The sequence below is a fragment of the Lycium ferocissimum genome, chromosome 3, assembly GCF_029784015.1.
Source record: "Lycium ferocissimum isolate CSIRO_LF1 chromosome 3, AGI_CSIRO_Lferr_CH_V1, whole genome shotgun sequence".
Lineage (NCBI taxonomy): Eukaryota > Viridiplantae > Streptophyta > Magnoliopsida > Solanales > Solanaceae > Lycium > Lycium ferocissimum.
Genome location: NC_081344.1, coordinates 8,120,567 through 8,148,422, shown reverse-complemented (window position 1 = coordinate 8,148,422; position 27,856 = coordinate 8,120,567). Strand labels below are relative to the sequence as shown.

The window sequence follows — 27,856 nt, the reverse complement described above, 5'->3', positions numbered from 1 at the left end:
TATAAGTTATAATTGTATAAAAAAATATATAACCATCACAAAAATGAAAGGTGCAAATATAAAATATAAGATGTTGCTATAATTGAAAAGCGAAAATTGAAAATACATTAAAATTGGAAATACATTAAAATTGAAAATGCATTAAATTAAAAATACATAAAAAGTTGAAACTACATTAAATAACATAATAATTTAGTAGGAGGTAAGTCATTTCAGATACACCAAAATCATTAAAGAATTGAGTGAATGGGGCAGAGGATTGTTGTGGTTGTGGTTGTGGAAATTGTTGACTCCTTTTATCCATTATTCATTTCTGTTCTTGTCGCAAAAATTCACGACGATTCGGATCGACAACAGAATCCATATCGATGAGTAAAAATTTATTTTCTTCTTTGAGTTCTTTTAGTCTCGAAGCTTCTTTTTTTGCCTTTAAAGCTTCTTTTTTTGTCTCATTTGAATCATGCATCACCTCAACAATCCAACTATTTTCAATGTGGACCATTTTCATATAATCTTCATCTATTTTTCTCTTAATTTTTGCTTTCTTCACCCCACTAGGTCGTTGTGATGATGTAGAATCACCTGCAATATCCTCATTTAAATTTAATGAAAATGATGATAAGTTAGGAGAAGATACAAAGGGTGAATCAGGGGTAGGAGTCTCAGACTCCGATGATATATTAGTATAGCCTTGCTTTTTTGCTTTTTTTCTTCCAGCATTGCCATCGTTAAACTTCTCAAAATCCTTCATTATAGCCCACACATGATCAAATTTAAAACCTTTTTTGAAGTTCGGATCTTACATACGTAAATCGTTTGCTTATGTAGTCTGCAATATTAAAAAAAATAAAAAATTAAGGAAAACAGTAAGTAAATATATATAAATAAAGTATAAGTAACTACAAAATAAATACTCACAATATCTTGATCTGAAGCACCACTAGGACGCAAATTTTCTACTTGACGTACACATCCATTTAATTTTTTTACGGCCTTCTCAATCGTTTGAATTCGACATTGCAACGATTTTTTTGGTGCGAATCTCCCAACTCTCTAACTTTGCATTATTGTATCCATCTACGACTCGACCCCAAAAATGATCTCTAGATTGATTGACTCCCGGTATTGGATCTTGAGAAATATCTAAAAAAAATCGGCATAATAGAACATCTTCATTTTTAGAGTATCCTGTAGATCGAGAGGACATTTCTTCAATTGATTTTAGAGGAAAAGTAGATTATATGGATCTTGAGCGTGATCTTAATGCACCAATTCAAGATGCTTGGGAAGGTCCAACTCTAACAGGAGAAATGGTAGTAGATGAAAATCACCGATTTGAACAATTTTTAGGTCAACACAAAAAAATTAAGGACAAAGATGCTCATTTTGCACTTCGTAATGCATTAATAGATCATTTATGGGAGCATACCAGAGGTGGAAGTTGAATATTTAAGTAGTATTTAAACTAAATTTTACCATAATGTAATATGTATTGAATTATCTCGTATCTCAATGATTTCACTTTTATTTGAATTATCCATTAATATGTATAATCTATAATATTTCCTTACAAATTATATTATTTAAAAATTTATGGTATAAAATAATTTTATTTTAAATGGTTATATAAGAAAGAAATATGAATTATATGGGATGAATATGTTAAAAAAAAAGGATTTGTTTAATGGAAATAAGAAAATAAAATTTAAATAAAAGATAATAATATAATATAGAAGAGAGAGAAGAATATAAAAAGGAATATTCTTTTTTGGAGTAAAAAATGGAGTAATGGTTGGAGTTAGTTTACTCCATTTTGGAGTAAAGATTTGGAATGAAGGGTTGGAGATGGCCTTAGGCCTCACCCTTTTGGGGCCCCAAATTTTACTCACAGTAAATTATTAATATTTGTATTAAGAATTTTAAGTAAAAATGTACTCCATTTGTTTTAACTTATGTGACACAATTTTCTTGTTAGTCCGTTTTAAAAAGAATGACATTTTTATATTTGAAAATAATTTAACTTTAGACTTTTCCGTTTTACGCATTTTACCTTTAATGAGAAGCTTTTATAGCCTACGCACATGTAATAAGACTCACAATAACTTTTACCTTTTAAGCTTTTAAAATTACAAGTTTTTTGTTTTTCTTCTTAAGTTTCGTGTCAAGTCAAAATATCACATAAATTAAAACGGAAAGAGTACATTCTTTATAAATTGATTATAAAACTTTTTTTACAACTTTACATCACAAAATGTTAAAAATATAGAATTCAAATAAAACTAGATATTATCTTTTTCCAAAAGTTTAAGGCCTCTAATTATAGTTTGGCTTTAGGCCTCCAAACTTGTTGAACCTCCCGTGAAATGCACCAGTCAAAAAATGCAATATTATGGTGATTAAAGGTATTAAAAATGAACAAGATACACCTAAAATCGCACGATAGGAAGTTGGCTCAAAGCGAACGATCTTTAGAATCAAATATTGAGCTGGCTAAGAATATGACATAATGAAAGAAAAGGACCCATATTGGCAATACTAACTAGCTGAAGGTTAACCGTTTCCGTTAAGTTCACATCAAACTCGAGAAGATGAGCATGGAAGTTAGACAAACCTTAAATCACCTTTGGCAAATTACTAATTATAGAATGAAATGGATCACAGTTGATATAGAAAATTCACATGACCCTAACTAGTTTGTAATTGAGACGTAGTTATTAATTGATTAATTAATGCATGCCATTTCTTTTCCAATTTAGTCTTAAATGGAAAAAAATACATTGGAAGAGACATATGTCCTTCCCTTTAACACCTCCCAATTCTTGACTATCAGAGTATTCCTTCTAGATTTTAAAATTACAAAACTTTTGAAACCGCGTTCGAAGATAACTAGTCAAAAACAGTAAACAACAGATCAACCAACTAATGGACGGCATAGAAGTAACAAATCATCGTTCATGCATAATAATTTGGACAACAGTTGCCTATCAAAATGACATAACTTTGAATAACATGAAGTACGCCTTTGAATTTTGATCATCCAGATCAAACAAAGAGAAACAAAAAAATACATGTATGTGGCTGCTGGGATTCGAGCCCAGGTCTCCACGGCCACAACGTGGAATTCTCACCACTAAACTACAGCCACAAGGTGTGAACGTAATTGTAATATTTATAACTAGTATCATTGATTATGTTTACCAAAAAAATAAAGAATTTGGTTAGGAGTGTATATATCAAATATAATTATACATCATACAATATAGGGATAATTACGGGACGTAACTAACTACTACTATCTAATTATATTTAGTAGCTACAAATTACATTCCATAGCTAATAGTTGTATCTTAATGACACTTAATAACTATTAAAATAAAATAAAGTAAAAAAAAAAAAGGGAAGAAAGAAAAAAGCATTGGAAATGTCAGTTCTTTGACTCTCTCTCTCTCTACTTGCCACCTTCTTCTTCTTCTTCAACTATCTTCTCTCTCTAAAAATCTTCATTTTCTTTCTCTGTACTTACCCACCTTCTTCTTCTTCTTCTTCAACTCTCTAAAAATCTCCATTTCTTTTCTCTCTCTAAAAACACACTCCCGTTTTCTTTCTCTCTCTAAAAATACACACAACAATTCTTTCGTTTTAGTTGTTTTTTATGTGTATTTTGTTGAATATCTTCTTCCATTTTTTTTTTATTTTAACAAAAAACATTTTTGAAATTGTTAGGGTTCTTGAACAAGCTTTGATTTCGTTTTAGTGGTCGAGTTGTTGGTGACGATGACGATGAAGGATAACATCGGCGGTTGTTGGTGACGGCGATGTTTTCGTAGATCTGGTGATGTCGGTGTCAGATCTGGACGGAAACAGTCACATCTAGCCAAAGTTGTTGTATTCACGAATACGGCGATTGTATTCACTTTTTTGAGTTTTTTTTGTTAAATTTTCCGATAGTATTCATTTTTTAGCGTGTATTTGTTAGCATAAGCGTTGGTTGTTGTTGTTGTTGTGAAATTTTCGTTAGATCTGGCAAGAACTAGTGGTTGGTGTTGTTGTATTCATGAATAAGACAATTGTATTCACTTTTTTGAGTTTTTTTTTGTTAATATTTTAGATTGTATTCATTTTTTTTTAGGATGTATTTGTTAATTTTTGGAGTATATATGTTTTTATGTATTCAGTTGTACTCGTTCTATTCATGAATACAACGAGCCCGTTTATGAATACCGATAGTTATTTCATGAATACAATGAAGAAAGAAAAAAATTAGAATACAACAGAAAAATGAATACATCGAGAAAAAAAAGTAACTATGCCATATAAATATTGAAAATGCGCTATGGCAAATTTTAAACATTTTTTGAAAATGTAGTCATTTATGTAAAATCCCCTACAATATATTCCATACATGTTCATTTGGGTTTTTATACCAGCAACGATTTCTTATGAAGTTTGAAAATAGGCCAAATCCATCGACGGTCCCTTGTGTTATCAAGATTTTTCACTTAAATACCTCAACTTAGGGGTGTTTACATATTGCACCCGAGCTAATTACATCGAATTTGCTCCAATTAAACATTTTTTTAACAATTAGCTAAAATTACAAAGTATGTGTAATTCACTCGCGGTGACATGGCATGATGACTAATCAAAAAAGGACATGTGGCATTTGGGTCCTGAATAGTAATTAAAAATAAATTATAAGAAAAAATAAAAGAAAAACTATTTTTCAGTAAAAAAAAAAAAAATGTATTTACTAAAGCCCACACCCAGTTATAAATGTTAGACGCCCGGCTAAAGGAACTCCAAAACTGCTTGAGGCCCGGTCCTTTATATCTACTTCCTAAAAAGTTTTTTTGTTTATGCTTGGCCATAAAAACAACACCATAACAATTTTAAGTGTTAAATACAAGCAAGACAGCAACAAGACTTAAAAGGAAAAGGACCAACTTCATTCATATATTTCAAGGGCGAGGAACATCCCGACAGTTGCATACCAAAAAAAAAAGAAAAAAAAGAGAGAAATATAAGAGCTTGTAACCGACTATCCTTGAGAAGCTCCGGAAACATCAGCTCGGATGTCTCAGGCCTGCGAGCCGGTAACAAAATGTCGTAGGTATTCCTCCAACGTACCATTGAACCGCTCCATCTGGCCGTCAGATTGTGGGTGGAAACTTGAACTGTGGCTTAACTTGGACTCGAGGCACTTAACGAGCTGAGTCCAGAAGTTAGTGAAGCGAGAGTCGTGATCACTAACAATGTCCTTAGGCAGGTGTAACGACCTGTTAGGTCATTTTGTGATTTTTACCTCTTTTCCCCTAAATGACTATTCCATTAGCTTTCTTGTGGTATATTTGACCTGCGGGGATGGGTGACGCGATTCCCAAGGCATTTGGGCGAGTTTTGGGTAAGAAATAGGACTTTTGGAAATTCTTAAGTTAATGAAGGGAATTGGTTGACCAAAGTCAATAACAGGGGTAAACGAGTCTTTTTCAAACTTTCATCTATTTCATTAGGTCCGGAATGTCGTTTATGACTTAGACAAGTTTAAGTCATAGACAAGTTTTGTCCACTCACAAAACTTTAAATATTTTCCAAGTAAAATGCATGTCCAAGCACAATTTCAAATTCCAAAATTACAATTTTAAAAACTCAAATTTTTAAGTTTCAAGTTTTAACTTTAGAATCTATGGCCAAACGGTAGCTTAAGGAATGAGAAGTTAAATGAGAGGGGATCTAAACGAAGGTTTCGTGGTGTAGTTGGTTATCACGTCAGTCTAACACACTGAAGGTCTCCGGTTCGAGTCCGGGCGAAGCCAACTAAATTTTTGCCACGTCTTCCATTTGCTTTTTATTAATATCCGGGGAAAAAAACAGCTGAGAGAACTGACTTTTATATGATGTTGACTCTCGTTTCAACTCTGATTCTTCCTTTTTAAGTGCTTGAGTGAGTTCCTAAGTTGATTTTGTGAAAATATAATATATATTTTTTCCATGTTTTTGCTTTATACGTTCTGTATCCTAAATCCACTGGCCAATTAATCCAAATTCGAGCTGCCCACTAAAGGGAAAGCATTTCCTATTGGAGAAATGACATCAAGTTAATTGGTGGAGCCAAAAAAAAAAAAATTGCCTTTGAGACCTAAAACAATTTTTGAAAAATCTATCACTAGTAGGGGATTCAAAAGTTAATATATGTATCAAAAAAAAAAAATTGCTCTATTTGCACAATATAATTTTTCAAGGAACGATTCATTTGAATCCCCTCCCTTAGTGGTGGCTCCGCCACTAATCGCGTAGCCGCTTTTACAACAGTTGTTTGAAACATTTCCAAAGTAGTTAGAATTTAGCCATGTTGTTGTTGGGCTTCTTATCCCTCTTCCTGCGTTAACTTCAGAGGTTCTTCAAGTTAAAAAATAAAAATAAAAAAAATAACAAATAAACAAAGAAGGATAAAGCGCTAATTGCAGAATGCGTTGATGCTGAAATCTATTGTATACTAGTCAACATAGCTTGTTCATGTCAATTTAATCTCCTACAGTATCAATTGCTCCCTCTGCCTTTGCCTTGCCTATAAACAATTCAAGCCCTATTTCAGCAAGCAGTATTTCATTGCAAAGTTACTCCATTGTTAAGCATGCTAAAAATTAGTGTGTTATGGAGATTCATTAAGTTTCCGGAGTATGAGTGCGTGACTTGTTATAATTGATCCCTTCACTCTGATAATGTTCAGAAATTGAGGGAGATTGAATATGAGATTTTCGAACCTGGAACACAGTATGCCTCCTGAATCCATAAAGTAACTATTTTGGCATCGTTGCTAAAGTCTAATGAGTTTTTATTTTATTTTATTTTTTTATCAAAATTGCTAAAGTCTAATGAGTTATGATAGGCAATATGCTTACAATCAGAACTTAATCTGAGAGAAACAAAAAGTCACCACAGGCAAGAACCCCTTTGATGTCAAACAACGACTAGAACAATGTACTTTCGGTCCTGTTTAAGGAAAAATTGAACAAAAGAAAAGGTCGAAAGAGAATGTGCATGTGCATATATCCTTACATGCTCAAATGAATATATTATGCAGTTGTATACAACACAATGAAATGGTACACAAATAAAGACAATATCGGATTAATAGGACCAAAAATGCAGAAAGTAGTAATACAGTATGGTCATTAAAAGTCCAAATGTAAGCTAAAAGTTTGTAACCTCAAAGAATAATGGTCCTCAGAACAGTTTGTTCTGTTTCCTGCACTCCTTTTTTCTTTTACATGAGAGGCAATTAACCAATCCTGTTTGTAATGGTACATACATCAACTAGTTTCAGAGAGAAATTCCTCCAAAAAGTAATTTGGATGAAATTGATTTTGGAAGGGAAAAGAATTACCGCTAGAAGTTGTGGCATCTGCTACTCTTAGAGGAAACCTCCATCAGTCCATTTTCCACCATGAACAACATGTTTATTATTGGATGCACTTTGGAAATTATCATATCCATCATCATCCTTACCATCATCCCAACCAGCCCAGCCATCATCATTACTTGATGTGGCCCCTTTTGTAGAATTTTCTTTCCTGTTGTCTTTACTATCCCAATCATCCCAGGAACTCGAGTTGACAGAATTGGAATGCCTACCAGATGATTGCACTCCTCCAGAAGAATTCCATCCTTTAGACGCCTGATTGGATTCCTTATAAAAACCGTTTTGTTGATTTTGACTTCGTTGCCAACTATCGTCCCTCGAGTTTGGACCCTCAGCAAATTCCTCAACCTTTTGCGAAGCTAAAGCCAAGACCCCCTTCATGATACCCCAGCCCTTCTGTCCAATCTCAGTTGTTTTTGTTGCGACGACATTGACTGTTTCATTCACCTTGTAATCATAACCACCCTCTGACACCTGTAAGAGTTGGATTACACAAGCATCTTACTGAACATTAATAAATCCCTGCCTCTTTGTCCAAAAACTAGAAACACTAGAGTTGAAAATACAGGCTGTATGACCAAAAACTTAAACGAAGACTGGAAAAATACACAACTATCAGTACTTTGAAAGAGAGAGAGGACACGCAATCAGTAAATTGAAGAATAATATGCATTTGATAGAAATCTCACCCCTATGAGCATTGAATAATCAATACAGACTCTTAAGTGATTGGAGAAGGATCAAATACAAACTAACCTGGAACTTCAGCAGATGACAACTCCAACTCAGAATATAAAATAATAGAAATATTTTTTTTTTATTTTCATTGCAACCTTTCTTCCTATGATGCCAAGTTCCATAAACTCCTACGTCACAAATTTTGGTTTCAAATATTACAATTTAACTTTACTGTCTTCTTTCTCATTTCAAGATAAGAGGGCAAAAGACTAATTATACAGATGCTCACTTTCATATAGAATAACTCCCAAGACAAGAAGTTCTACCATTAGGGGTTATAACTAGAGAGGTGGAGAAAGACTCATAATAATGTGGAGGGAAATTTTGGTTATGATAAAATGCAACAAAAATTGCTTCTTTTTCATGCTTTCAGTTTCCTCTAAGGGCCATTATTTTTATTTTTTTTATGACAAGGGAATCCGCAGCCGCTATCCTTCGGGTGCGCACAGGGTAAACCCTGCTCCTATGCAATAGCCCAAAAACCACACAGGGGAGATAACCCGCACTAGGCAAGCCCCGTGCGACGAGCTTGACCCAGAAGGCAAATCCCTTGCTGTCGTAGGCAGGGGGTTTCGAACCTGAGACCTCCATTATGGAAGCCCCTGAGGGCCATTATAGTGAAAGACTATCTTGAATCTGTACTTCCTAAGGAGGATCCACTTAGCTAACTAAATTAACACTTACAAGGATAAGCACTTCCAAAACTCTCTCGCATCTTATTAAAGATATTCAAACTATACCATATGCATAGATCGTTATGGTTTATTAGAGCGAATAGGTCCTGTTCTAATCGATGATGCCAAAACATCTTATAAATTTGTATAGTCTTAGGGTGTCTCAAGGGGTTAAACTAAGAAAAAGGTTGAGAAGATATCAAATTGCTATTAACCCAAAAAATTTCAGGCTTAGTAGATTTAAGGTTTACAAAAAAAAAAAATGTAAAACAGCATGAGCATGTTTTTACTCAGTCTATCTTATCTCCTTCTAATAGCTATCCAAATTCCGTCTGATCTCATGGAAACTACACTAATAGGCTAAAAGTTTTATGAAGAGCATAACCCAATTCTCCTATTTACTAAACCAAATCTTGAACTGAATCGGAGCATTATGTGGTCCGGCCTTGTGCAGGTCCAAATGAAAGGGTTAATAAGATATCAGGATTCGATTCTATAAGATCCCACATAAAATAGATATATAAGGCTATCTATATACACAATAATGGTCGACCAAATAATATTCCAAAATTACATGTGTGTGCGCGCGTGTGTGTGCGTGTGAATCATGTAGAAGTCCCAACCTCTTACAAAAATATAGGTTGATGATTGTGCAAATGCGATCTTCATAGTTTCACAAATTTTTAAACTTCATATGGCCATCCATTACTTTTATTTGGGTCATCACCTATATTAGTAATCATTACCTCGAAGCATAATGCTCTGTGACACATTACTTAGGACTTGAAATTTACCAAAACAAAGTGAAGTTTATAATGCTACTTGCCGATTCATTAAATTGGAAGCATCGGATCATTCCTTTGATCAATTATAAACCCTTGGACTTGAAAAGGCCAACTCTCCCATTCTTTTTCCAGTCATTCAAAACTCCCTTTTTCTACATGTATCTTCTTCTTCCTTATTTTTTACATTTCTCCACGACAACCATGAATTCTCCATACCGTAAACCCTAGCACTCACTTACTTTCATCAGAACCCCAATTTTATTTAATAAAGTCGAATCTCTCTACCTCCTAATAAATAATCTAGATTTCATTTTTCAAGAATCAAAATGGATCGACGAATAACTGTAAGTCCTATATTTGGATAAAGCAAAGCTCCCTCCTACACTTGGGTATTAACCATGAAGGCATCTCCACAAAATTATAAGATTAATAGACCTTCAATTTAGTATAAAAAGTCAATTCAAAGTACCTTAGAGCCCAATTCCTTGGTCCCTGCTTGAACAACGGTTGCAGCAGACTGTGCCGCTGAGGCTGCTATCATAGATAATCTACCGAATCCCTGCACATATCAAGCAACAATCTCATCAGCTTTTCAATAAATGAGTTCAACTCCTATATACCGATGGTGTCATGTTTTACAATATCAGCTTATCTTAACAAATAATAATAGATAATTGAGAAAATAAGATATGTAACATGCTACAACAGGCGAACCTGAAGAGGTCGTTTGGTAGGGTGTATTAGATAGAATAATGTTGGTACTAAATTTTAGTACTTTGGTTGCAAATTTAAGTCGGGTACAACTAATACCAGTATTACTTTACACCCTATTCAGTATTGTTCATATATATAGTAAACCATGGCATTAACAATGCCAATATTATTCCTATTCGAGTACACCAATTCAGTACCATTTCGAAATTATACAATGCATGTTATTGAATACGACAAACCAAGCAGTCGATAAAAAATAACCTCAACATTACTGAGCCCAGCATTACTAATACATCCTATTCAATAATATTCTTTATAGACTCTACCAAACGAAGTATTGCAAAAATAAATTCACAGAGTCAACGAATAAAAGTTAAATCCTACACACAATTAGCAACACAAGCTATAATTAGCTCAATCTTTATACCTGAGTAACAACAGAAAGAACATCGCCTTGCGAATTGTTACCATTATTATTCCTCGGCATTGGACCAGGACTCGATCCAAATCCAACATACTTCCCTCCTTGAGAAGGCGGTAGCCCCTCCGGCCTGGAATCATTCTCAGCCATTTTCCTAGCAAAAAAATTATCCTTATTCGCCGCAGACGCCTCATACTGCGACCGCGTAACATCATCCGTCGATCTCGACCTAGCTGGCCCACCACCACCACCTCCACCACTCCTAAAATCACTCACAGTCATATTTCTCCTCATATTACTATTAATATTACTATTATTATTGCCCCCACCATCATCAAAATTATCCCAGTTATCCCAACCAGAATTATTACCACTTTTACTACCACTCAACGGAGGTTTACTATTACTGCTCTTATTGTTACCATTTACAGTTTCCTTAACAACAGGGGGGTCCCGCCAGGGTTTACCCTCAGCTAAAGTTTGAATCCTATCACGATAAATACTAGCAGCTTTCGTATTATACTTGGTAACAATATCAGTTTCCTTTGGGATGCCGTATGGAGCGATGAATTTATTCAACTTATCATTACCACCAAGTTCCATTTTCCTTAACTGGATCTCGGACCATGAGTCCATAGTAACAGATCGGACGAATGAGATGTGGACACCTAAGCCACGGTGTTTACCAGAACATTCTAAACACATGAAAACACCGTAGGAAACAGAGGCCCATTGGGGGTTTTTTTGAGAGCAATCGACGCAGATTTTGTTGCCGGGTTGGGCTTGGAGATCTCGGAGACGACGTGATGAAGACATTGGAATGGGCCGGATCCGGGTCGGGTATTGGTGAGGATTCGGATTTGGTGGAGAGATCGGAAAAGGGAAAGATGGAGTGATCAGATCATGGGAAGGGAAAGGGCCGACATAGGCAGAAAATGAATGAGGTGGATAACGGCTGCTTTACAAAATATTTTTGTTCTGGTACTTCTTTTCATTTGGATGTATTATACTCTATCTATAGATTTGGAGTACTATTTTAAAATGATTTTTGGAAATCGCTACGCACTTGCAAAACGAGATTTTTTTTAGGGAAAAGGATCAAAAATACGCGGAAAAATGGGCTAAAAATATATCTCTACAAATTTATTTTGGTTTACCCCTCTCATCCTTAAGTTTTCAAATATCCCCTATCTTAATGGAAATTATCCCCCAAAATAACGCAAATCATTTTTTAAACCGCTCCATCATTTAAACCCATTAAATAATAACCCATAAGATCCCCTTATTCATCAATACGCAGTTTTGAAGTTTGAGGGAATTGGGGAATAAGGGGATCTTATGGGTTATTATTTAGTTGAGTCGGGTTTAAATGATGGAGTAATTTAAAAATGATTTCGGTTATTTCTTTTGGGGGATAATTTATGTTAAGATGTGGGTATATTTGAAAACTTTAAGGATGAGAGGGTATTTTGACCCAAAATAAGTTCGAGGATATTTTTAATTTTCCAAAAATTTTGACCCCTTTCCCTTTTTTTTATTTGTTTTTTGGTAATTGCAAAACGAGATTTACGCGTAAGTTTTGTTTTGTGAAGCTAACATTCTATACGGTAGGCGTTTGGACATGCGATTTGAGATGAAATCATGAGATAAAATTAGCGTTTGGACATGCGATTTTATCTTTGATTTCATCTTTAATTTCATCTCATGAAATAAAATCTCAAATCATCCAAAAAGGTATAATTTGGGATTCGAAATCATGATTTCAAAAAATATAAATGTAAAATTTGATCCATACATTTATATTTTATAAAAAAAAGATCCATAAGTTGGTAGATATATTTACTAATCATGTTTACCAACCATAAGTTGGTAGATATATTGTTCGTACCATGTGGGAGGATTATATTAAAGAGTAGTTACATTACTATTCATGTTAAATTTTCCTTTTTATTTAACTAAAGTTTGATCAATTGATGTTGTATTTTTTAGAAAGGCCTTCTAGTAGCGTATTAATTTTATTATGAACTATGATTTACTCATTTGGTAAGATTGTGTAAGAATTGAAAAAAAAATTGATTGTTTTCATAACTTGTGGGGTTTTTATGTTTATAAAAAAATTGCAACTTAAGAAATCCAAATTGCATGTCCAAATATAATTTCATCTCATGAGATCAAATCATGTCCAAACGAGTAGGGTAATACAAAGAAAATTGACAAATCTCATTAAATCGAAAATTCGAGTCAAACTGGAAAAAAAAATTGATTAGTGGTTTGGTTTGATTTGATTTGATTTGGTATTGGAATAAAAAAAAAAAAAAACCATCCATAATTGGTTTGGTTTGGTTTTAACCAAAAAAAAAATTAAACCTAACCAAACCAACCCAACATTACACATATACAATTTTTTTTTAAAAAATTATACATAAAAACATTTATATGTAATGTAATTTATAAATATTTCTCAAATGTCTTCATATTTTTTGGGGCAATTTGCAGCATTGCCCTTCGCACGGGGTGGTCTTTAATTTTTGTCCTTCGCTAAAAGCCCCATGGTTCCGGGTTTGAACCCCTGCTCAATCAAAAAAAAAATGAAAAATAAAAAATAAAAAAAATCACAAGGCATAAGTTGGGTTTCAAACCTCTGCCTTAAGGCCTAATTTTGGATAAAAGGTTGCCTTCCAACTTATGCCTTGCGAATTCCAACTTTGCCCTATGAATCTCAACTTATGCCTTGCGAACTTTTATTTTTATTTTTTGATTGAACCTGGGTTCGAACCCAGGACCTTTGGGTATTAAGCAAAGGGTAAATATTAAAGACCATCAATTTGAGAGGCAAAAATTAAAGACCACCCGAAAAGAAGGACAATCCGCGCAAAAAAATCTAGTTTTTGTCTTTTCACATATTATTTTAAGCTTTGACTTAAAATTTTGAATGGTCCAATAAGTTTTATAGCTCATAGATATAAGTGACTCAAATAAAGCACAATACTAATGCTAACAAAAGAAATTCAATTCTAATACTAAGGGTAACAATAATATTGAATATCTATTCTTAGTTTGCATTGGTTTAGACAGTGAAAATACATAATTTAATTTAGTTTTTCTTTAATACTATTTAGTCATGTAATTAATACTTATTTTAGCATGACTTAGTACGTTTAGATTTTGATCATTTTTATTATGGCTTAGCGATTTCATTATCTTTTTTGTTGAATATTTTAGTATAATGTCATCACTCATCTCACATTTTGCGTTATTTTCTTAAGAAACACCTAAATTAGATAGTTGTATCTTATTAAGACTAAAGAAACATTTGAAGCATATAAGTTATAAGTTTTGTATGAAGACTTTACCGAAAAAAGCCCCAAAATCCGAGAAAACCCGAAATTGAAAAACCCGACTTTTATTGGTTTAGTTTGATTTGTAGATTTAAAAACGCGACAAAATTGGTTTGGTTTGATATTTGAAAAATTCGAACCAACCCGGTCCACCTACACCCTTAACTAGGAGTGTACCTGGTAGGGATTAGAGACTTCGGCCATAATTTCGATTTTCAATTTTAAAAAATATTATATCATTACCATACTAAATTAATTCGGTATGATTCATTATTTTTAAGTTCGATTTCGGTATCTTACGGTATGGTAAATCGGTAATGATAGTTTGTTTACGACTTCGGCTATTCAAGAAACATCTCAATTATACCGTACTAATAATTTACACATGTGTATATATATATGTAAAAGAAAGCACAAGCAATCCCCTTCGTAAATCAGGTACACAAAAAGGGCATTTCAATCAAGATAGATTAGTCAAAATTCCAACGTCTAAACAATTAATTTTGTACTAATATTTGTTTATATATTTGTTAATATTATAATACTAATATATATATATGAATTGTATATGTAACTATATACTTCAGTATGGTATTCAGTATTTCGGTATATGTTTTATAAATATCGAGTACCAAAGTTTTTGAAAATACATACCAAATACCGTAATACTAAAACTACGATACAAAAAATTTCGATTTATGTATGGTAATCGATATATGCCATAAGATGCCCAACCCTATCCTAGACCCAATTCTGCATCATAAGTTTTACGCTCAACCTTAAGTTCGTTCAATAGTTCCTATGCAATATGTGTCAAATTTCCTAATTAGCATTGATAGCCCTCAAAATTCTTTAACAAATAAATGATAAAAGTTCTATCTATCAAAAAAAGAAGTAACTGAGCTTGGGGCTCGTTCGATAGTTCCTATGCAATCACGTGTTAAATTCTCTAATTAACATTGTTGATCCTTAAAATTCTTTATTAAATGAATAATAAAAATTCTATCTAGTTACTAAAGCAAATTAACTCAAATAATGTGCCATAATATTGCTTTTCTCTAATTGATAACATTGTGAGACATATTTTTTTTTCTTAATCGATAACATTGTGAGAGTAAATATCATTTGAAGGCTTATAGAAAAGTAAATATCATTTGAAGGCTTATAGAAACTTACTTTTGCATTTATGCAGTCTCAGTTGTAACGAATTCACATGCGGGCATAACATGTTAAAGGGGAGAAATCGTTTTTTAGCCTTTTCCCAAAAAAAAAAAAAAAAAGGTTTTATGAGATCTAAGAGATCTAAAAAAAAAATATATACATAAGAGATCTAAAAAAACTTATAAGAGAACTGAAAAGGTCATTTTCTTGTATTCAAATTGTAAGTCACTTGACATTTTAAAGATATCGCGTGGCTATTAGAATTTTCAGTGTTGGTCGCGGGTTTTCAAACCAAATTCATTCTCTAAGGTACACCAAATTTCAGTAATTTTTAGGTGATAGAATTAGTTTAATGTCTTCAATATGAGCAAGGTGTGCAAAGTTCAGTAATGTTTACGTGATAGAATTAGTTTAGTAATTTTACACGCAACAAAATCATATATTAAATGATCATTTGAGAAATTATCTCATAGGGTGTTGACATTTTCTAACTTGATAAGAAATTACTAAGTGTGATTAATGGCAGAGAGGAGTGTGAATTCTTTCTGCCTACTCTAATTTGTTAGGGACCTATTAGTTAGGAGACAATATGTGACTTCAAGTATACTCTTTATCTCCTTCCTATGAAATATTGGTAATATATCGATTTCAAAATATATACAAACAACAAAGGGCAAAATTATTTGCTCCTTATGTGTGTGCGGTGCTGGTAAAGCAATTGATTTGAGACAATGGTCTCGACTCTAAAGCCAAGTATACACATTTATTCATCAATATATCGGGTGTGATCTAACGGTCAATGAAGTAGTAAAATTTTTGAAGGCGTAAGTAGAAGAGACAAACAACGCTAAGTAATTTGACTTACCTGAGACATGTATTGGTCGCAGATACTCGATAAAATAGTCAAAATGCATGTAAGTAGGCACGAACACCACTATTACAAAATAAAATGAGCTGTACATCTTTATTTAGTTACAAGAGGAAGGCCAACACAAACATGCAAGTTGCTTATGGGTTTCTATGAAACCAAGGTAAACTAGAGCAAGACTGACCATCACTACCCATATTCCTCATCTTAAGAACCAAATGAACAACAATCCCACACAAAAAGCCCAATGCAGCACTAGACCCAACAAGTGAAACTGCAGTGCAAACAAGCACCACAAATGACTCTTCCTTAGTGTTCATATCTCTTGAACACATAGCCAATTCAATCCCAGCAAACAACAAAAGTACCCCTAAAACCCCAACAGGAAATTGTGTCAAAACTTTAACCATTGAACTCCCTAAAACCAACCCCAAAACAAACTTAGCCACACCAAGAAGTGCCACACACCCACCACTCCTACCACCAAACTTGTATTGCCCAGCTAGCCCTCCTGCACCATGGCAACATGGCATTGCACCAAACCAACACCCTATTAGGTTCATCAACCCGACCGTCACGGACACCGAGGTAGCCGTGACTTCCCCTTTTTCCGGAAATAAATCTGTTGACAGTTTACACACTGCAATCACAGAGTTTAGTATAGATAAAGGGAGTTGAGGGATTGTACCCTTGATAAACCCTTGCTTCCAAGCCTGTTTGGAAATACTCACAACTTCAATTCTTGATGGACCAAATTTGAATCCTTTCACAGCTTGAGGCCCTCTTATAATAGCCAAAATAACACCTAACAAAAATATAAGACAAGCTGAAGGAAGAGAAAATATTACTTTCTTTACCCTTCTCCTTATATTACCTGTTTCTGTACTTTCTTGATTCTCAATTTGAGCTTCACCAGCCCCATTCACAATTACAATAAAAATAGCACAAATTAAAGCCAACAACAATCCATCCAACCCCAACCAATCCCTCTCCCCTTTAGATTTCGATTTCGCGAAATCTTGTACATTTTTTATGTACTTAACTGCAGTCATTGCAAATGATAGACCTTGTGCTAATTGAATTCCCCTAACAACAGAAATAGGAATTAACCTATAAACAAGTTGCATTAATCCTGTAACACCTAACAGGAATAAAATTCCAGCAGTGCAAATTCCGGCAGCCATTATTTCCGGTACGCCGAATTCAGGATTACTAATAGCAACAGCTGCAATAGATTTCATAGGCTGGACAGGCATTGGTATACCATATATAGCACCAGTGACAAAATTGTATACACCAGTGAATATTAATGTTGTACCAAGATTTAAGTCACTGGCTAGTGTTAAAGCCAAGACTATAGGTATATATGTGCCTAAATCACCCATTGCACCATTTAATTCAGCCCATTTTGATCTGAAAATCAAATTTGCTTTCAACTTTCCCATGAAATTTGTTGATGGTTGTTGATCGGTTGACATTTCATTGGCTTGGAAATGAGGATTATTTTCTTGAAGTGTGGACTCCATAATGAATGAGTTTCTTGATATGCAAACACATGTACATGTATGTATATTTATAAAAGAGGATAGTAGTTGACTTGCAATAAATAATTAAATAGGAAAATTTTTGATGCTTCAGTTATTGATAAATTTTAGATTTGAATCTTTCTGATACATGATGTAACACATCTAACATTTAATTAATTAAAATGTGTGATTTTTATCCCTTTAGTAAGATTTTTTTTTATATTTTGACTATTTTTATAATGAAATTATCCTCAAATGTGGAATAACAATATATCATTAACGTAAAACAACGGCAATTAAATGGTGAAACCACTAGTAATTTGTGAATGTTTACAATTAAAGGTGATTAATAGTGAACATTTTGATTAATTGAAGACTAAATATGCTTAGTCAGATGTTGTAAGGATTAAAATCAGAATTTACTAATAACATAGAGATTAAAAATATTACGCAAGCTAATTAATGTCAACTTAGCAAACGTCCTATCAAAGTGACGAAGGGCCATTATAAGATCCCATTTGAAGTAGAAGAATTGATGAGAGGTTGTTATAGAATGAGAGATATTTGCCTCTGAATGTGGAGACGGAATTATTCTTGCTTGTAACTTGTAAGTACCAAAGCTAATTATTAGGAATTTTGTTTGATAGCAAAAGAGAGATGCAACAATAAAGAACAACTATTTTTTATGGTGGGCAATGTGGACGTGGCCTGAGAAAGATATGGTATAGATTCGTGAGTTAAGTTTTTAATTTACACAGAAAGGTTATTTATAAAATAATAACAATAAATCCTTATAATAATTATTATAGTAACTTAATAAAAATAATACTTACATGTTATTAGTTAAATAATATTAAAATGTAAAATATTCTTACATTGTAAGTGCATATAATGTAAATCCATATTCATATGGTGACTCATAATAAAAATTAGAGAATTGCATTTCCTGCCAACTCATATACACACTATTTAGATTTGTGTTTATGTTTTTTTCCCTTTTTTTAATAAAATAATTTCAAAGCATTTCCCAGTAGTATCTATGTTAACCACCCGTACGAAAAAAAAGAAACAGATATTCTTCTCGATTTTTTTTTTTTTTTGGCTTTTAAATAGGAACATCCAAATCTAATGTTACCCAAACAATTTCCAGTAATTTAAGTTGATAAGATTAGCTAAAATTAAAAATCAAACAATAAACCATGGACAATAATGTGAAGGAAAGAGAGTACACATTCTTATTCATCATCGAATTTGCCAACAGAGTACACATTCTTATTCATCATCGAATTTGCCAACAAAAAGTTTTAATTTAGTTCAAACGCATCAAAACTTTAAAGCTCTGCAACGTCCAAAAAATATCCCACCCAAGAAATGCTACTCTTGAGTCTTGAGCTCGCTTATACGAGAAAAACCCAGATACACAAGGAAAAATGGCACAACAAAATTTTCCAACAACAAAAGGCCGAAATTGAATTTCTGCAATAAATATCTTGACAATGCATCTGTCTTGATCGAGGCCGCAACGTAATTCTCCGCAATTAACTGCGCCTAGAGGATGACCAACTGGTCCTTGAGCCACCACCAAATGAAGGCGGCTTTCGTTCATCACGCCCCCATCTATCAGATGGTCGATCGTCAGGCCTGCTGCCACTGCCCCACCTGTCAGTTTCGGGAGGTGGAGCCTGGCCTGGCACATCAGTTTTCTCTCTTTTGAACCTGGGCACGAATTTCCCGGGAGTAGGTGCAGCTGCTGCTGCTGCTGCGGGAGCAGTTGCTCCAGCTTCTGAGGGACGACCTACCGGCGAAGTCTCAGCAGGCCTTGATGACACAGGTGTGGATTTCCGCAAGACCACCTCTCTCTCCAGCCTTTTCTTCTCTTCAAGTTCTAGCTCACGTTGCCTCTGCTTTTCTGCAATCGCATCTAACTTGGCCTTCCGTTCAGCTTCCTCTCTCTTCCGCTTCTCCACTTCTGCAGAATTCTCAAAACATTGTCATAGGATGCTAAATTGATTACAAATAACAACTCGAAACGACAACCCAAAAAAGAAAAAGGGAAAGGGGGAGATGGGGGAGAGGATAAAAGAACCTGAGGGGGATCAGTGTAGCTCCTAAACACTTGAGAGTTATATACCAGACAATAACACATGCACAAAAAGGACTTGCGATGATAAGACCACATTACAAGCAGTATGCATAACCTCAAGTTCAGCTAACCACATAAATAAGCAATGACAACAAAATGCTGCTACTAAATAGAGCAGCCAAGATGAGCAGAAGCATAAACTTTTTCGTGAAACATGGAGAAGCATAAAGTTTTTCGTGAAACATACTTCAATGAATTGATAAATTCAATGCATAAAATGCATCTTTAACCGGAAGGGTACCTTCACGTTTCCGCGCTTCCTCCTCTTCCTGCAACCTCTTCTGTTGTTCTTCCTCACTTCGCAGAAAGAATATCAGCTTCCTCCTAGTGTCCCTGTCCTGTTTCCTTGTCTGAATTATCTGGTTTATTCGTTCCTGTCTCTCCTGTTTCAAGATATTGAATTCAACTTCCCTGCGGCTAACAACTCTTTCTTGGATTATTCTCTGCATACAATCAGGCCTATATCAGCTGATGATGTAAGGCTAGCATGAATCAAGTGCAACCTATGTTATAACACCTTTTTTGACATAAACCATGAGTAATTTTGTCCCAAATGGCCAGTGTTTTAACAGAATTCAGTTAATTGAAGCAAATATTAAAGGCACTGCCCCTTTAAAAGCATAAGCTCAAAACCTCTGCTCGAAGATACTATCACATAATGCAACCAAATCAAAAAATTAAGATCAAGAGACCTTGTTCTCCAACATGCGGCCCAGCCTCCTCTTCTCTACAAGGTCCCCAGCATGCCGTTGTTTGCTCAATTCAATCTCTTGCTGCAAAGATAGTTGTAAACCCAGATCTGTTAATCAACAGTTGACCAAAAAGAAGATACAAAAAGAAAAGCCAATTTTTTTGTCCCTTAAAATTTTTCAAGGAAAATGTGAAAGAATAGGTTATGGTGGTTTGGCCAAACACATGCCAATTTTATGCATACCTGCTGGTCACGCTCATGAAGAGCCGCCTCTTCAGCTAAACGCCGTTGAAATGCAGATTCAATAAGAGGCGCTGCTTCTTCTCTCTTCGCTCTCTCCAAATAATCCATTGTTTTGGCAAACTTCTGCAATTTTTTCTCCTTTTCCTGCCTCCCCCTGAGTTGCTCATTCAATGCCAACTCCATGATAACCTGTTTGGTCATCTTTTCCTGCACTTAGATTATCATTGGTAAGATTTTCCAATTAGAGATCTGAAAAACAACCAAAAAAGGTTTGTACGCACTCCATCTAAGACTGGTTTCTTCTTCCTCTTGCTGTGCTTTTCAGCTTCTTGCAGCATTGCTTGGGCCTCTTCGAGTTCTCGGTCCTCTATCTCTTTCAGAATCCTCTGGTTCCTTCTTTGCTCTAGCTCAGCAGCAACCCTTTTTTGCTCGGCTTCTTCAGTCATCTTCTGATGTTCTCGCCTCTTTGACTCTTCCACTCGTTCCTTCAAGAAAATGTCAACAGAAGTTCATCAACCAAGAAAACAATGATAGGAAGAAACTCCAACACCCTCAAGAAGAGAATACCTTTTCCAAGAGTAAACGCTCTTGCTCTTCTTTGCGTTTCTCAATTATGGATTTCCGCGCTAGGAGTCTCTTGTGCTCCTTCTCCACTATCTCCGCCAAATTAGAGAGGGCATCCCCAAGCTTGGCAACTTTCTTCGCAGGGGGATAGATCATTAACCTTGCCTTGCTAAGGGATTCAGCAAAAAGTGACAAGTGATCCCGGAGTCCTTCAGCCTCAATACTCTGGAAACAAAAATATAAATAGAAGTGTGACAAATCATTCTACTATTTCTATCTCCACGTAAGGCAAAAGAAAGGATAAAACAAATCGATCCCAAAACAAACAAAAAACAAAAAAAGAGTCAAAATTGAAGAAGAGGAAAAGGCTGGGTCTGGCCCTCCACCCCCTAGCCTTCCAAGAAAAAGCTGCTAAGCATGACAGAGTATATGCCAAGAAGATGCACCAAGAATAGTATACATAACTTCATTGGGATTACAGAAATCCTTTCACATAAGTATTTCGCAAAACACACACAGAAATGTTCTGCAACACTTGTTCAATGTATTAAACCACAGAGATATAAGGCTAAACTTTACAAAGAACAGAAGAAACTTCTCAATTGATGCCACATCCCCGTGTCCGAAAATCCAGAAGCAGCAAAAGCGCTAAGCTGCTAAAACAACTCCTCGGAACTCTCCTACACCATTCAACCCACATTCGATCGATCAAGCAAGCAAGATACGTAGTTGTGCTAGCTTGAGGGTTTGACTGAAACTTAAAGACGCCCAATTTACAGAGCAAAAACTTAAGATGAAGCCCAACAATTTGATCCAAGCTATATCTTTACTTTCTCCTCTGGGAAAGCAGGTTTTGTTGTTCATGTGTAGCAAAATTTACAAGATGTAAATTACCAGAGTATTAGAAAACAAAACAAGGAAAATGTAAGTAGTTAACTAACCCAAAGATTTTATTTAAATAGGGAGAAGAAATCATGTGGTTCAGCACACATAATTATAAGTCGGAGAGGATATCTCACAACCAACATAGAAGCAGAGAGAAGAGGAACATCCAGTGAACACAATTGTACCTGTTTACCGAAGAAGACAGCACCATTAATGTGATCCATTTTAATGGCTACAAAATTATGTCTAACAGCATCCACAGAAATCTTCTCAATACCAGCAAAGTCAAAGAATGGAATCATCTTAGACAGGTTACCGATCTGGATTGTCTGGTACACCTGAGAAACCTGTAAACATAAAAAGAAGCAAAATATCCATACTGTAAGTTAGTTAAAATGTAAGACAAAATGTCAAATAACAAAGGACTCTAAAGATAAATGCGAGAACCTGCTGGAGCAACATCAGAGTAGCAAGCTTTTCCAATGCTGGAACATATTGGGACAGTTGCACTTCAGGAACTGAAGAAGCCGAAGATAGTTTACCACCAAACTTCGAGATTTTGTTCAGTAAGGGTTGCACTTTCAGTGCCAGATCCAAAGGAAGAAACTCATGTTCTAACAGATGATAAAGATCTTTTACTTCTTGGGTGACACAGGCCATCACACCTTTGGACACCTGTATCCATGAAAAGAAATTAAGAAAAACAAACGGAACTGCATGACAATTACAGAATTAAAAAATGGAAGATTAATCAAACAGTACGACACGAGGCTCAGATGTACAAGTACATAAAGTCATTTACACCCCCCCCCCCCAAAAAAAAAACACCCCAACACACACACACCAAAAAAAAAAAAAATTGAGGAGCATATCCTTTTATATATTAAATTCAAAAAACACCAATGTGCAAAAATCTAAAAGAACTTAGTTGGAGATTAGCTTACCAATTCCGAGAGAATTGATGACCGGGAAAACTGAAAAAAGAAAGGAAACAAAAGAGAGACATTAAAAACAAAGACAAATGTTATATAAGAAACCAACATTGATTTACCGCATCTCTATTTTTATTTTTATTTTAAAAAATAAAAAATTACCTCTTCTCTTTTCTCTGCTCTGGGTTCAACGTCAAAGCTGATGAGATTGGCCACCCTCAAACGCCTCTCCTTCTCATTTTCAAGCTCCAGATGGGATGCACCATATAACTGATCATAAGGAGACACAGACAGTGCAGCTAAAACAACAGATGATGCTATTAACTGCAAATCCTTCTGGCTTAAGTTCTTATTGAAACTCTTTTGAAGAGAGAAGAGTTTGAGCCATGCATAAGCATGATAAAGATGATTTGACGACATCCTGAATATTTCTGTTAGCTTGCCATAGTACACAACCATCAAAGATGGTTTAGGGGTTTTCTTGACCATGCACATCAGTCCATAGATGTCTTCAATAGAACGAAAGGCTTCCTGCGTAATGTCCAAATAAAAAGGTGACAAACAAATCCATGCACCTCAAAGCAAGCTCAAAAGGCCATTGCAAGTGTGTGAAAGTTCTACGCCTATCCAATAAGAATATGTATATGCTAAGAGAGGAACTAATAGAAACCTGCCAAAGTCCAAGTTCTGTTGCAACTTTCAGTTGCTCAATTCTTGTGTCCAGATACAACTGTAGGCTTTCTGGAACCGACAGATCCGGACGGTCCCTCTGGTCTCTCCACTTGTTAAGATTTGCCAGATGATTCCGTATGATTTCACAAAGTCGACGAAACTCTGTTGTACGTTTGTACTGCTTACAGAACTGAAAGGCACGGTGCGCCGTCATCTGGGCATATCAAGAGAACTTACTTCAATTTCATTTGTTGCACCAACAAAATATATGCTTAAAATTCAATTGGTACGAATATAGAAATTATTGTCAAAACTCAACAACTGTGCAGCAATCTCAAATGGCACGCAGGACAAACAGGAATTAGGTGTAAAATTTAAGTTGCAAAAAAGATCCCATATGATTTTAAACAAACATAGAAAATACCAGAGAAACAGCTATCTGATTAAACAATTTATGGTGTCAGATGGAAGCCCATCGCATCAAGATAAGTTTACGCAATCAGCAGTAAATGAATAAGGATTGTTTTTCTGACAAGAAGCAAATAAAATCATAGTGCATGCGGACTGCCGATTCAAAAGGAAAAAAGGGCAGCCCGGTGCACAAAGCGGGAGCGTTGGCAGGGTCGGGGAAAGGGCCGCACCCCAAGGGTGTGATGTAGACAGCCTACCCTAATGAAAGCATTAGTGGCTGCTTCAGGGTAGCCACTGACTCACAAGTAAACAAGAAAAAGAAAGAGGATAAACAACCTACTAATTTTAACAGTGACAAGGTCCGAGGGATTTGAAGCGAAAATAAAAGAAGCGAAGAAGTGAAGCACACAGTTTAGAGAAGATTATATAACATACATGAATTTTAGCTACCATTAATAATCAAATTGCGATTAAAACAACTAATCTCAATATACAGTAGCGTAATATTGATCCAACTCCTGAGTTGAGATTCAAAGAATCGTCACTTCTCATTTGGATCACTGTGCGCATTATTGTTTGAAGCACATACTTCAATGAAGTGCCTCACTTTGCATTGATTAATCACTTTAAGAGACGAAGCAATGGTTTTTAATAACATTGAAACAACTTGCTCAGTAACTTACTATCTAACAAGATACTGAAAAGTCAGGATACTCAAATCCCTCATTTGCCGACATAAACACAGTATGATGTTGACTCCAAAATCCTAGACGAAAAGGAGAATAACAAACAAAGAAAGAAACGGAGAGGGGTACTTACAGCATACAGAGCCTCCAACCTTGAGTTATTGCGCAAGATCTCTAGAACAGTTCTATATGTCTCCCACAAGAACTTAAACCAGGGTGTGACCAGTTCACGATCAGATCTATCTTTTCCTTTCTCCCCACTAACATAACTCAACATAAGATCTTCAGGTCTTTTATCAGCTTCTAAATCTTCCACATCCAGAGCTTCCTCTAAGGCCTGTGCTTGATTGCGAGCCAGTTCAGCTCGTTCAGTGGCTAAATGCATAAAATGCTTTATCACCTCCTCCAGTGAATTAATGTTCACTTGTTGACAGACAATACGATATTGAATTAGGCCATCCTTGGCAAACCTCCCCCTTCTCATGTCAACACATAGCTCTACATACTTGAACATTATTTTCTCATGTGTCTTTTGCCATGCTCTATACCTCCTTGATGTAATAAGATCATGAAGTGCTTGCAAGGCTTCTTGCTTTTGCCCAACATTAATCAGCTCTGCAGCAGAAAAATAAGCTCAGCAATGATTAAAGAGAACAAGCTTTTGATTGACCAATACAACCAATATAGCAACCTCAAGACATATGGACAGAGTTGCTGCAGTTTTCGAAAGTCTCTGCTTGTAACTCTTCTACATATGAGACTTTTCAGACACCTAAAATTTATTAAATGCTCCGTTGTCCCACCCCCCCACCCCCCAGCCCAAAAAAGGAATTACTGGGAAAATGGGGATAGATGTGACCCCCTGCCTATAGCCTACACCAACAACCATTCACAGATCCCAGCGCAGCCATTTGAGATAATGTCATCTATTGATGTGACTAGCTACGTGTCTTCCACTCACTAAGACAATTGGAATAACAATTTGACTAGCAGAGAAATACAGTTATTACTTCTGTTAAATGGAACTAAAAGAACGGGATGATGACAGAAACAACTAACCTTCCGCTCGCTTCAAAGCATTCTCAGGTTTGGCAAAAGTCGCCATTGTGAGGATCTAGAAAACTAGACCTTTCACCTGAAGATGAGCAGTTAGATGAGGCAAAATAAGGCAAGATCTTTCAACTAAAAATAACAATAATATGACATTAAATACTTGAATTAAGTGTCAAGGAATTGCTAAGACAAAATCCTATCAATGAGCCAAAGGAGAAGCAGAAAAGTTAGTGTCTTTTTGCTAAAAACAAATAACACTCATTGTTTTGAAACATAAAAGAGTTCTTTGCAATCTTTCCCTGGATGGAAAACCTGAAGGCACCACAGGTTTTGCAGAATTACAGAAAACTAAGAAGTTTAGAACAGAATAAGTAATAAAAAAATTCTTATCGCTCCATGTAGTAGAAGTACAACAACTATTTTCTTGCCTTCTCAGATTTTGCAATTCAAAGAAAAACACAAACTTTCCGCAAGACAAATACAATCTCAATTCTCATGCAAATCCTCACACAACTATCAAGATAAACAATATTTGATAATCAACTATGCCTCAATCCCAAGCTAGTTATGGTCTATGATCAGTCTATATAATTCAGCTCCATCTAGGTGATTTCATTCCAATACTAGTAAATAATGTACTCTTCAATACAAATTAGGGGTATTCTTAATTTCTCGCTCATCCCTACACTTAACAAGATGAAAAAGATCATTCCCTTAAAAGAATGACATCACCAAACTCTAATATCATAAGCGTGCGCCATCAACACCTTAATTACAATGAAAATTACTCATAAACTAAGATGCAAATTCAACTCCAAATCTGAAAATTTACCGCACAACCTCAAGGCAAAATATTCATCATCAAAAAAAAAAAAAAAAAAAAAAAATTTACTGATCCAAATGCATTATAAGAATTGTTGATGCACATAAACTTACCGAGAGTTCTCTATGCTAAAACCTCCAATTACAAATAATAAGTTAAAAAGGGCTAACAACGAAAATTACTCATATACTAAGATACAAATTCAACTTCAAATCTGAAAATTTACCGCACAACCTCAAGGCAAAACATTCATTGAAAAAAAAAAAAACGATCCAAACGCATTATATTCATGTTGATGCACATATTCATATCAAAAGTTCACTATGCTAAAACCTCCATTTATCAACCAAAAAATAATCAAAAAAGAGGACGAACAAATAAAGTAACATGTGAAATCGCGCAAAATCACTATGCAACTTCATAAAAATCAGAGAAATTACTATATAAAGTTACTCATAACCTAGGATGAAAATTCAATTTCAAATTCAAAAATTTACTGCACAAACTCAAGGCAAAATATTCATTAAAAAAAACAAAAATTACTGATCCAAATGCATTATATTCATGTTGATGCACATACTCGTATAGACAGTTCTAGATGCTAAGACCTCCAATTACTAATAAAAATAATTTAAAAAAAGGACAAACAACGAAAATTTACCACACAACGTCAAGGCAAAATATTCATAAGGAAAAAACCAAACATTACTGATCTAAATGCATTATATGCATAATTGATGCACATACTCGTACCGAGAGTTCTCTATACTAAAATCTCCATTAATCAACCAAAAAATAATTAAAAAACAGGACGAACAAACAGGTTAACATGTGAAAACAAGTAACATTGCTAGGTAAATTATGATAAAATTAGAGAAATTAAAATATATACCTAGATTTAGATGTATTTAGCAGGGCGAACAAATAGATTAACATGTGAATACAAGTAACATCGTTTAGCAATTTTATGATAAAATTAGAGAAATCAATATATACCTGTATTTAGATGGATTTAACCGACCGCTAATATAGTTTTGACCTAAAACCTGCGAACAAGAAGCTGAAAGGATGAGATAGTGGGGTTTATTGTATCCTCCTTATATAAGGA

At 34.8% G+C, this 27,856-nt stretch overlaps 3 protein-coding genes, 1 long non-coding RNA gene, 2 other non-coding genes and 1 pseudogene across 8 annotated transcripts in view; 2 read left to right on the top strand and 5 right to left on the bottom strand.

Moving 5' to 3' along the window:
- Nucleotides 1-4,118, top strand: part of LOC132049567 (uncharacterized) — a 98,179-nt gene extending 94,061 nt beyond the window's left edge. The window contains exon 2 of the long non-coding RNA XR_009413122.1: nt 3,763-4,118. This is a non-coding gene — a long non-coding RNA (uncharacterized LOC132049567). The remainder of the gene's footprint in view (nt 1-3,762) is intronic.
- LOC132050696 (uncharacterized) lies at nt 176-3,566 on the bottom strand (annotated as a pseudogene).
- Nucleotides 3,074-3,145, bottom strand: TRNAH-GUG (transfer RNA histidin (anticodon GUG)). Its single transcript has one exon. It is a non-coding gene; the product is annotated as a tRNA-His (tRNA).
- A 1,621-nt stretch (nt 4,119-5,739) lies between the features above and the next one.
- Nucleotides 5,740-5,813, top strand: TRNAV-AAC (transfer RNA valine (anticodon AAC)). The gene has a single exon. It is a non-coding gene; the product is annotated as a tRNA-Val (tRNA).
- A 1,213-nt stretch (nt 5,814-7,026) lies between these two features.
- Nucleotides 7,027-11,751, bottom strand: LOC132049560 (ADP-ribosylation factor GTPase-activating protein AGD7-like). 2 transcript variants are annotated; one of them, XM_059440417.1, is made up of 4 exons: nt 10,759-11,751; nt 10,087-10,176; nt 7,385-7,894; nt 7,027-7,289 (listed from the first exon to the last, which is right to left on the bottom strand). In XM_059440417.1, exons 1-3 carry the CDS (start codon nt 11,566-11,568, stop codon nt 7,412-7,414), a joined length of 1,383 nt encoding a protein of 460 aa, XP_059296400.1. In that variant the 5' UTR covers nt 11,569-11,751; the 3' UTR covers nt 7,027-7,289; nt 7,385-7,411. The 2 variants fall into 2 exon arrangements, with proteins under 2 accessions (XP_059296400.1, XP_059296399.1); XM_059440416.1 differs by having other exon boundaries at nt 7,027-7,894.
- Nucleotides 11,752-16,080: 4,329 nt separating this feature from the next.
- LOC132049559 (molybdate transporter 1) lies at nt 16,081-17,718 on the bottom strand. The gene has a single exon (XM_059440415.1). The coding sequence runs from the start codon at nt 17,643-17,645 to the stop codon at nt 16,260-16,262; it is 1,386 nt and encodes a 461-aa protein (XP_059296398.1). The 5' UTR covers nt 17,646-17,718; the 3' UTR covers nt 16,081-16,259.
- Nucleotides 17,719-19,097: 1,379 nt separating this feature from the next.
- On the bottom strand, nt 19,098-27,856 carry LOC132049557 (eukaryotic translation initiation factor 3 subunit A-like). Of its 2 annotated transcripts, none has more exons than XM_059440413.1 (14): nt 27,745-27,856; nt 25,932-26,007; nt 25,006-25,487; nt 23,774-23,989; nt 23,266-23,634; nt 23,116-23,145; nt 22,619-22,846; nt 22,357-22,518; nt 21,290-21,511; nt 21,004-21,207; nt 20,723-20,929; nt 20,481-20,561; nt 20,030-20,231; nt 19,098-19,614 (listed from the first exon to the last, which is right to left on the bottom strand). In XM_059440413.1, exons 2-14 carry the CDS (start codon nt 25,975-25,977, stop codon nt 19,184-19,186), a joined length of 2,880 nt encoding a protein of 959 aa, XP_059296396.1. In that variant the 5' UTR covers nt 25,978-26,007; nt 27,745-27,856; the 3' UTR covers nt 19,098-19,183. The 2 variants fall into 2 exon arrangements, with proteins under 2 accessions (XP_059296396.1, XP_059296397.1); XM_059440414.1 differs by lacking the exon at nt 27,745-27,856 and adding an exon at nt 27,641-27,667.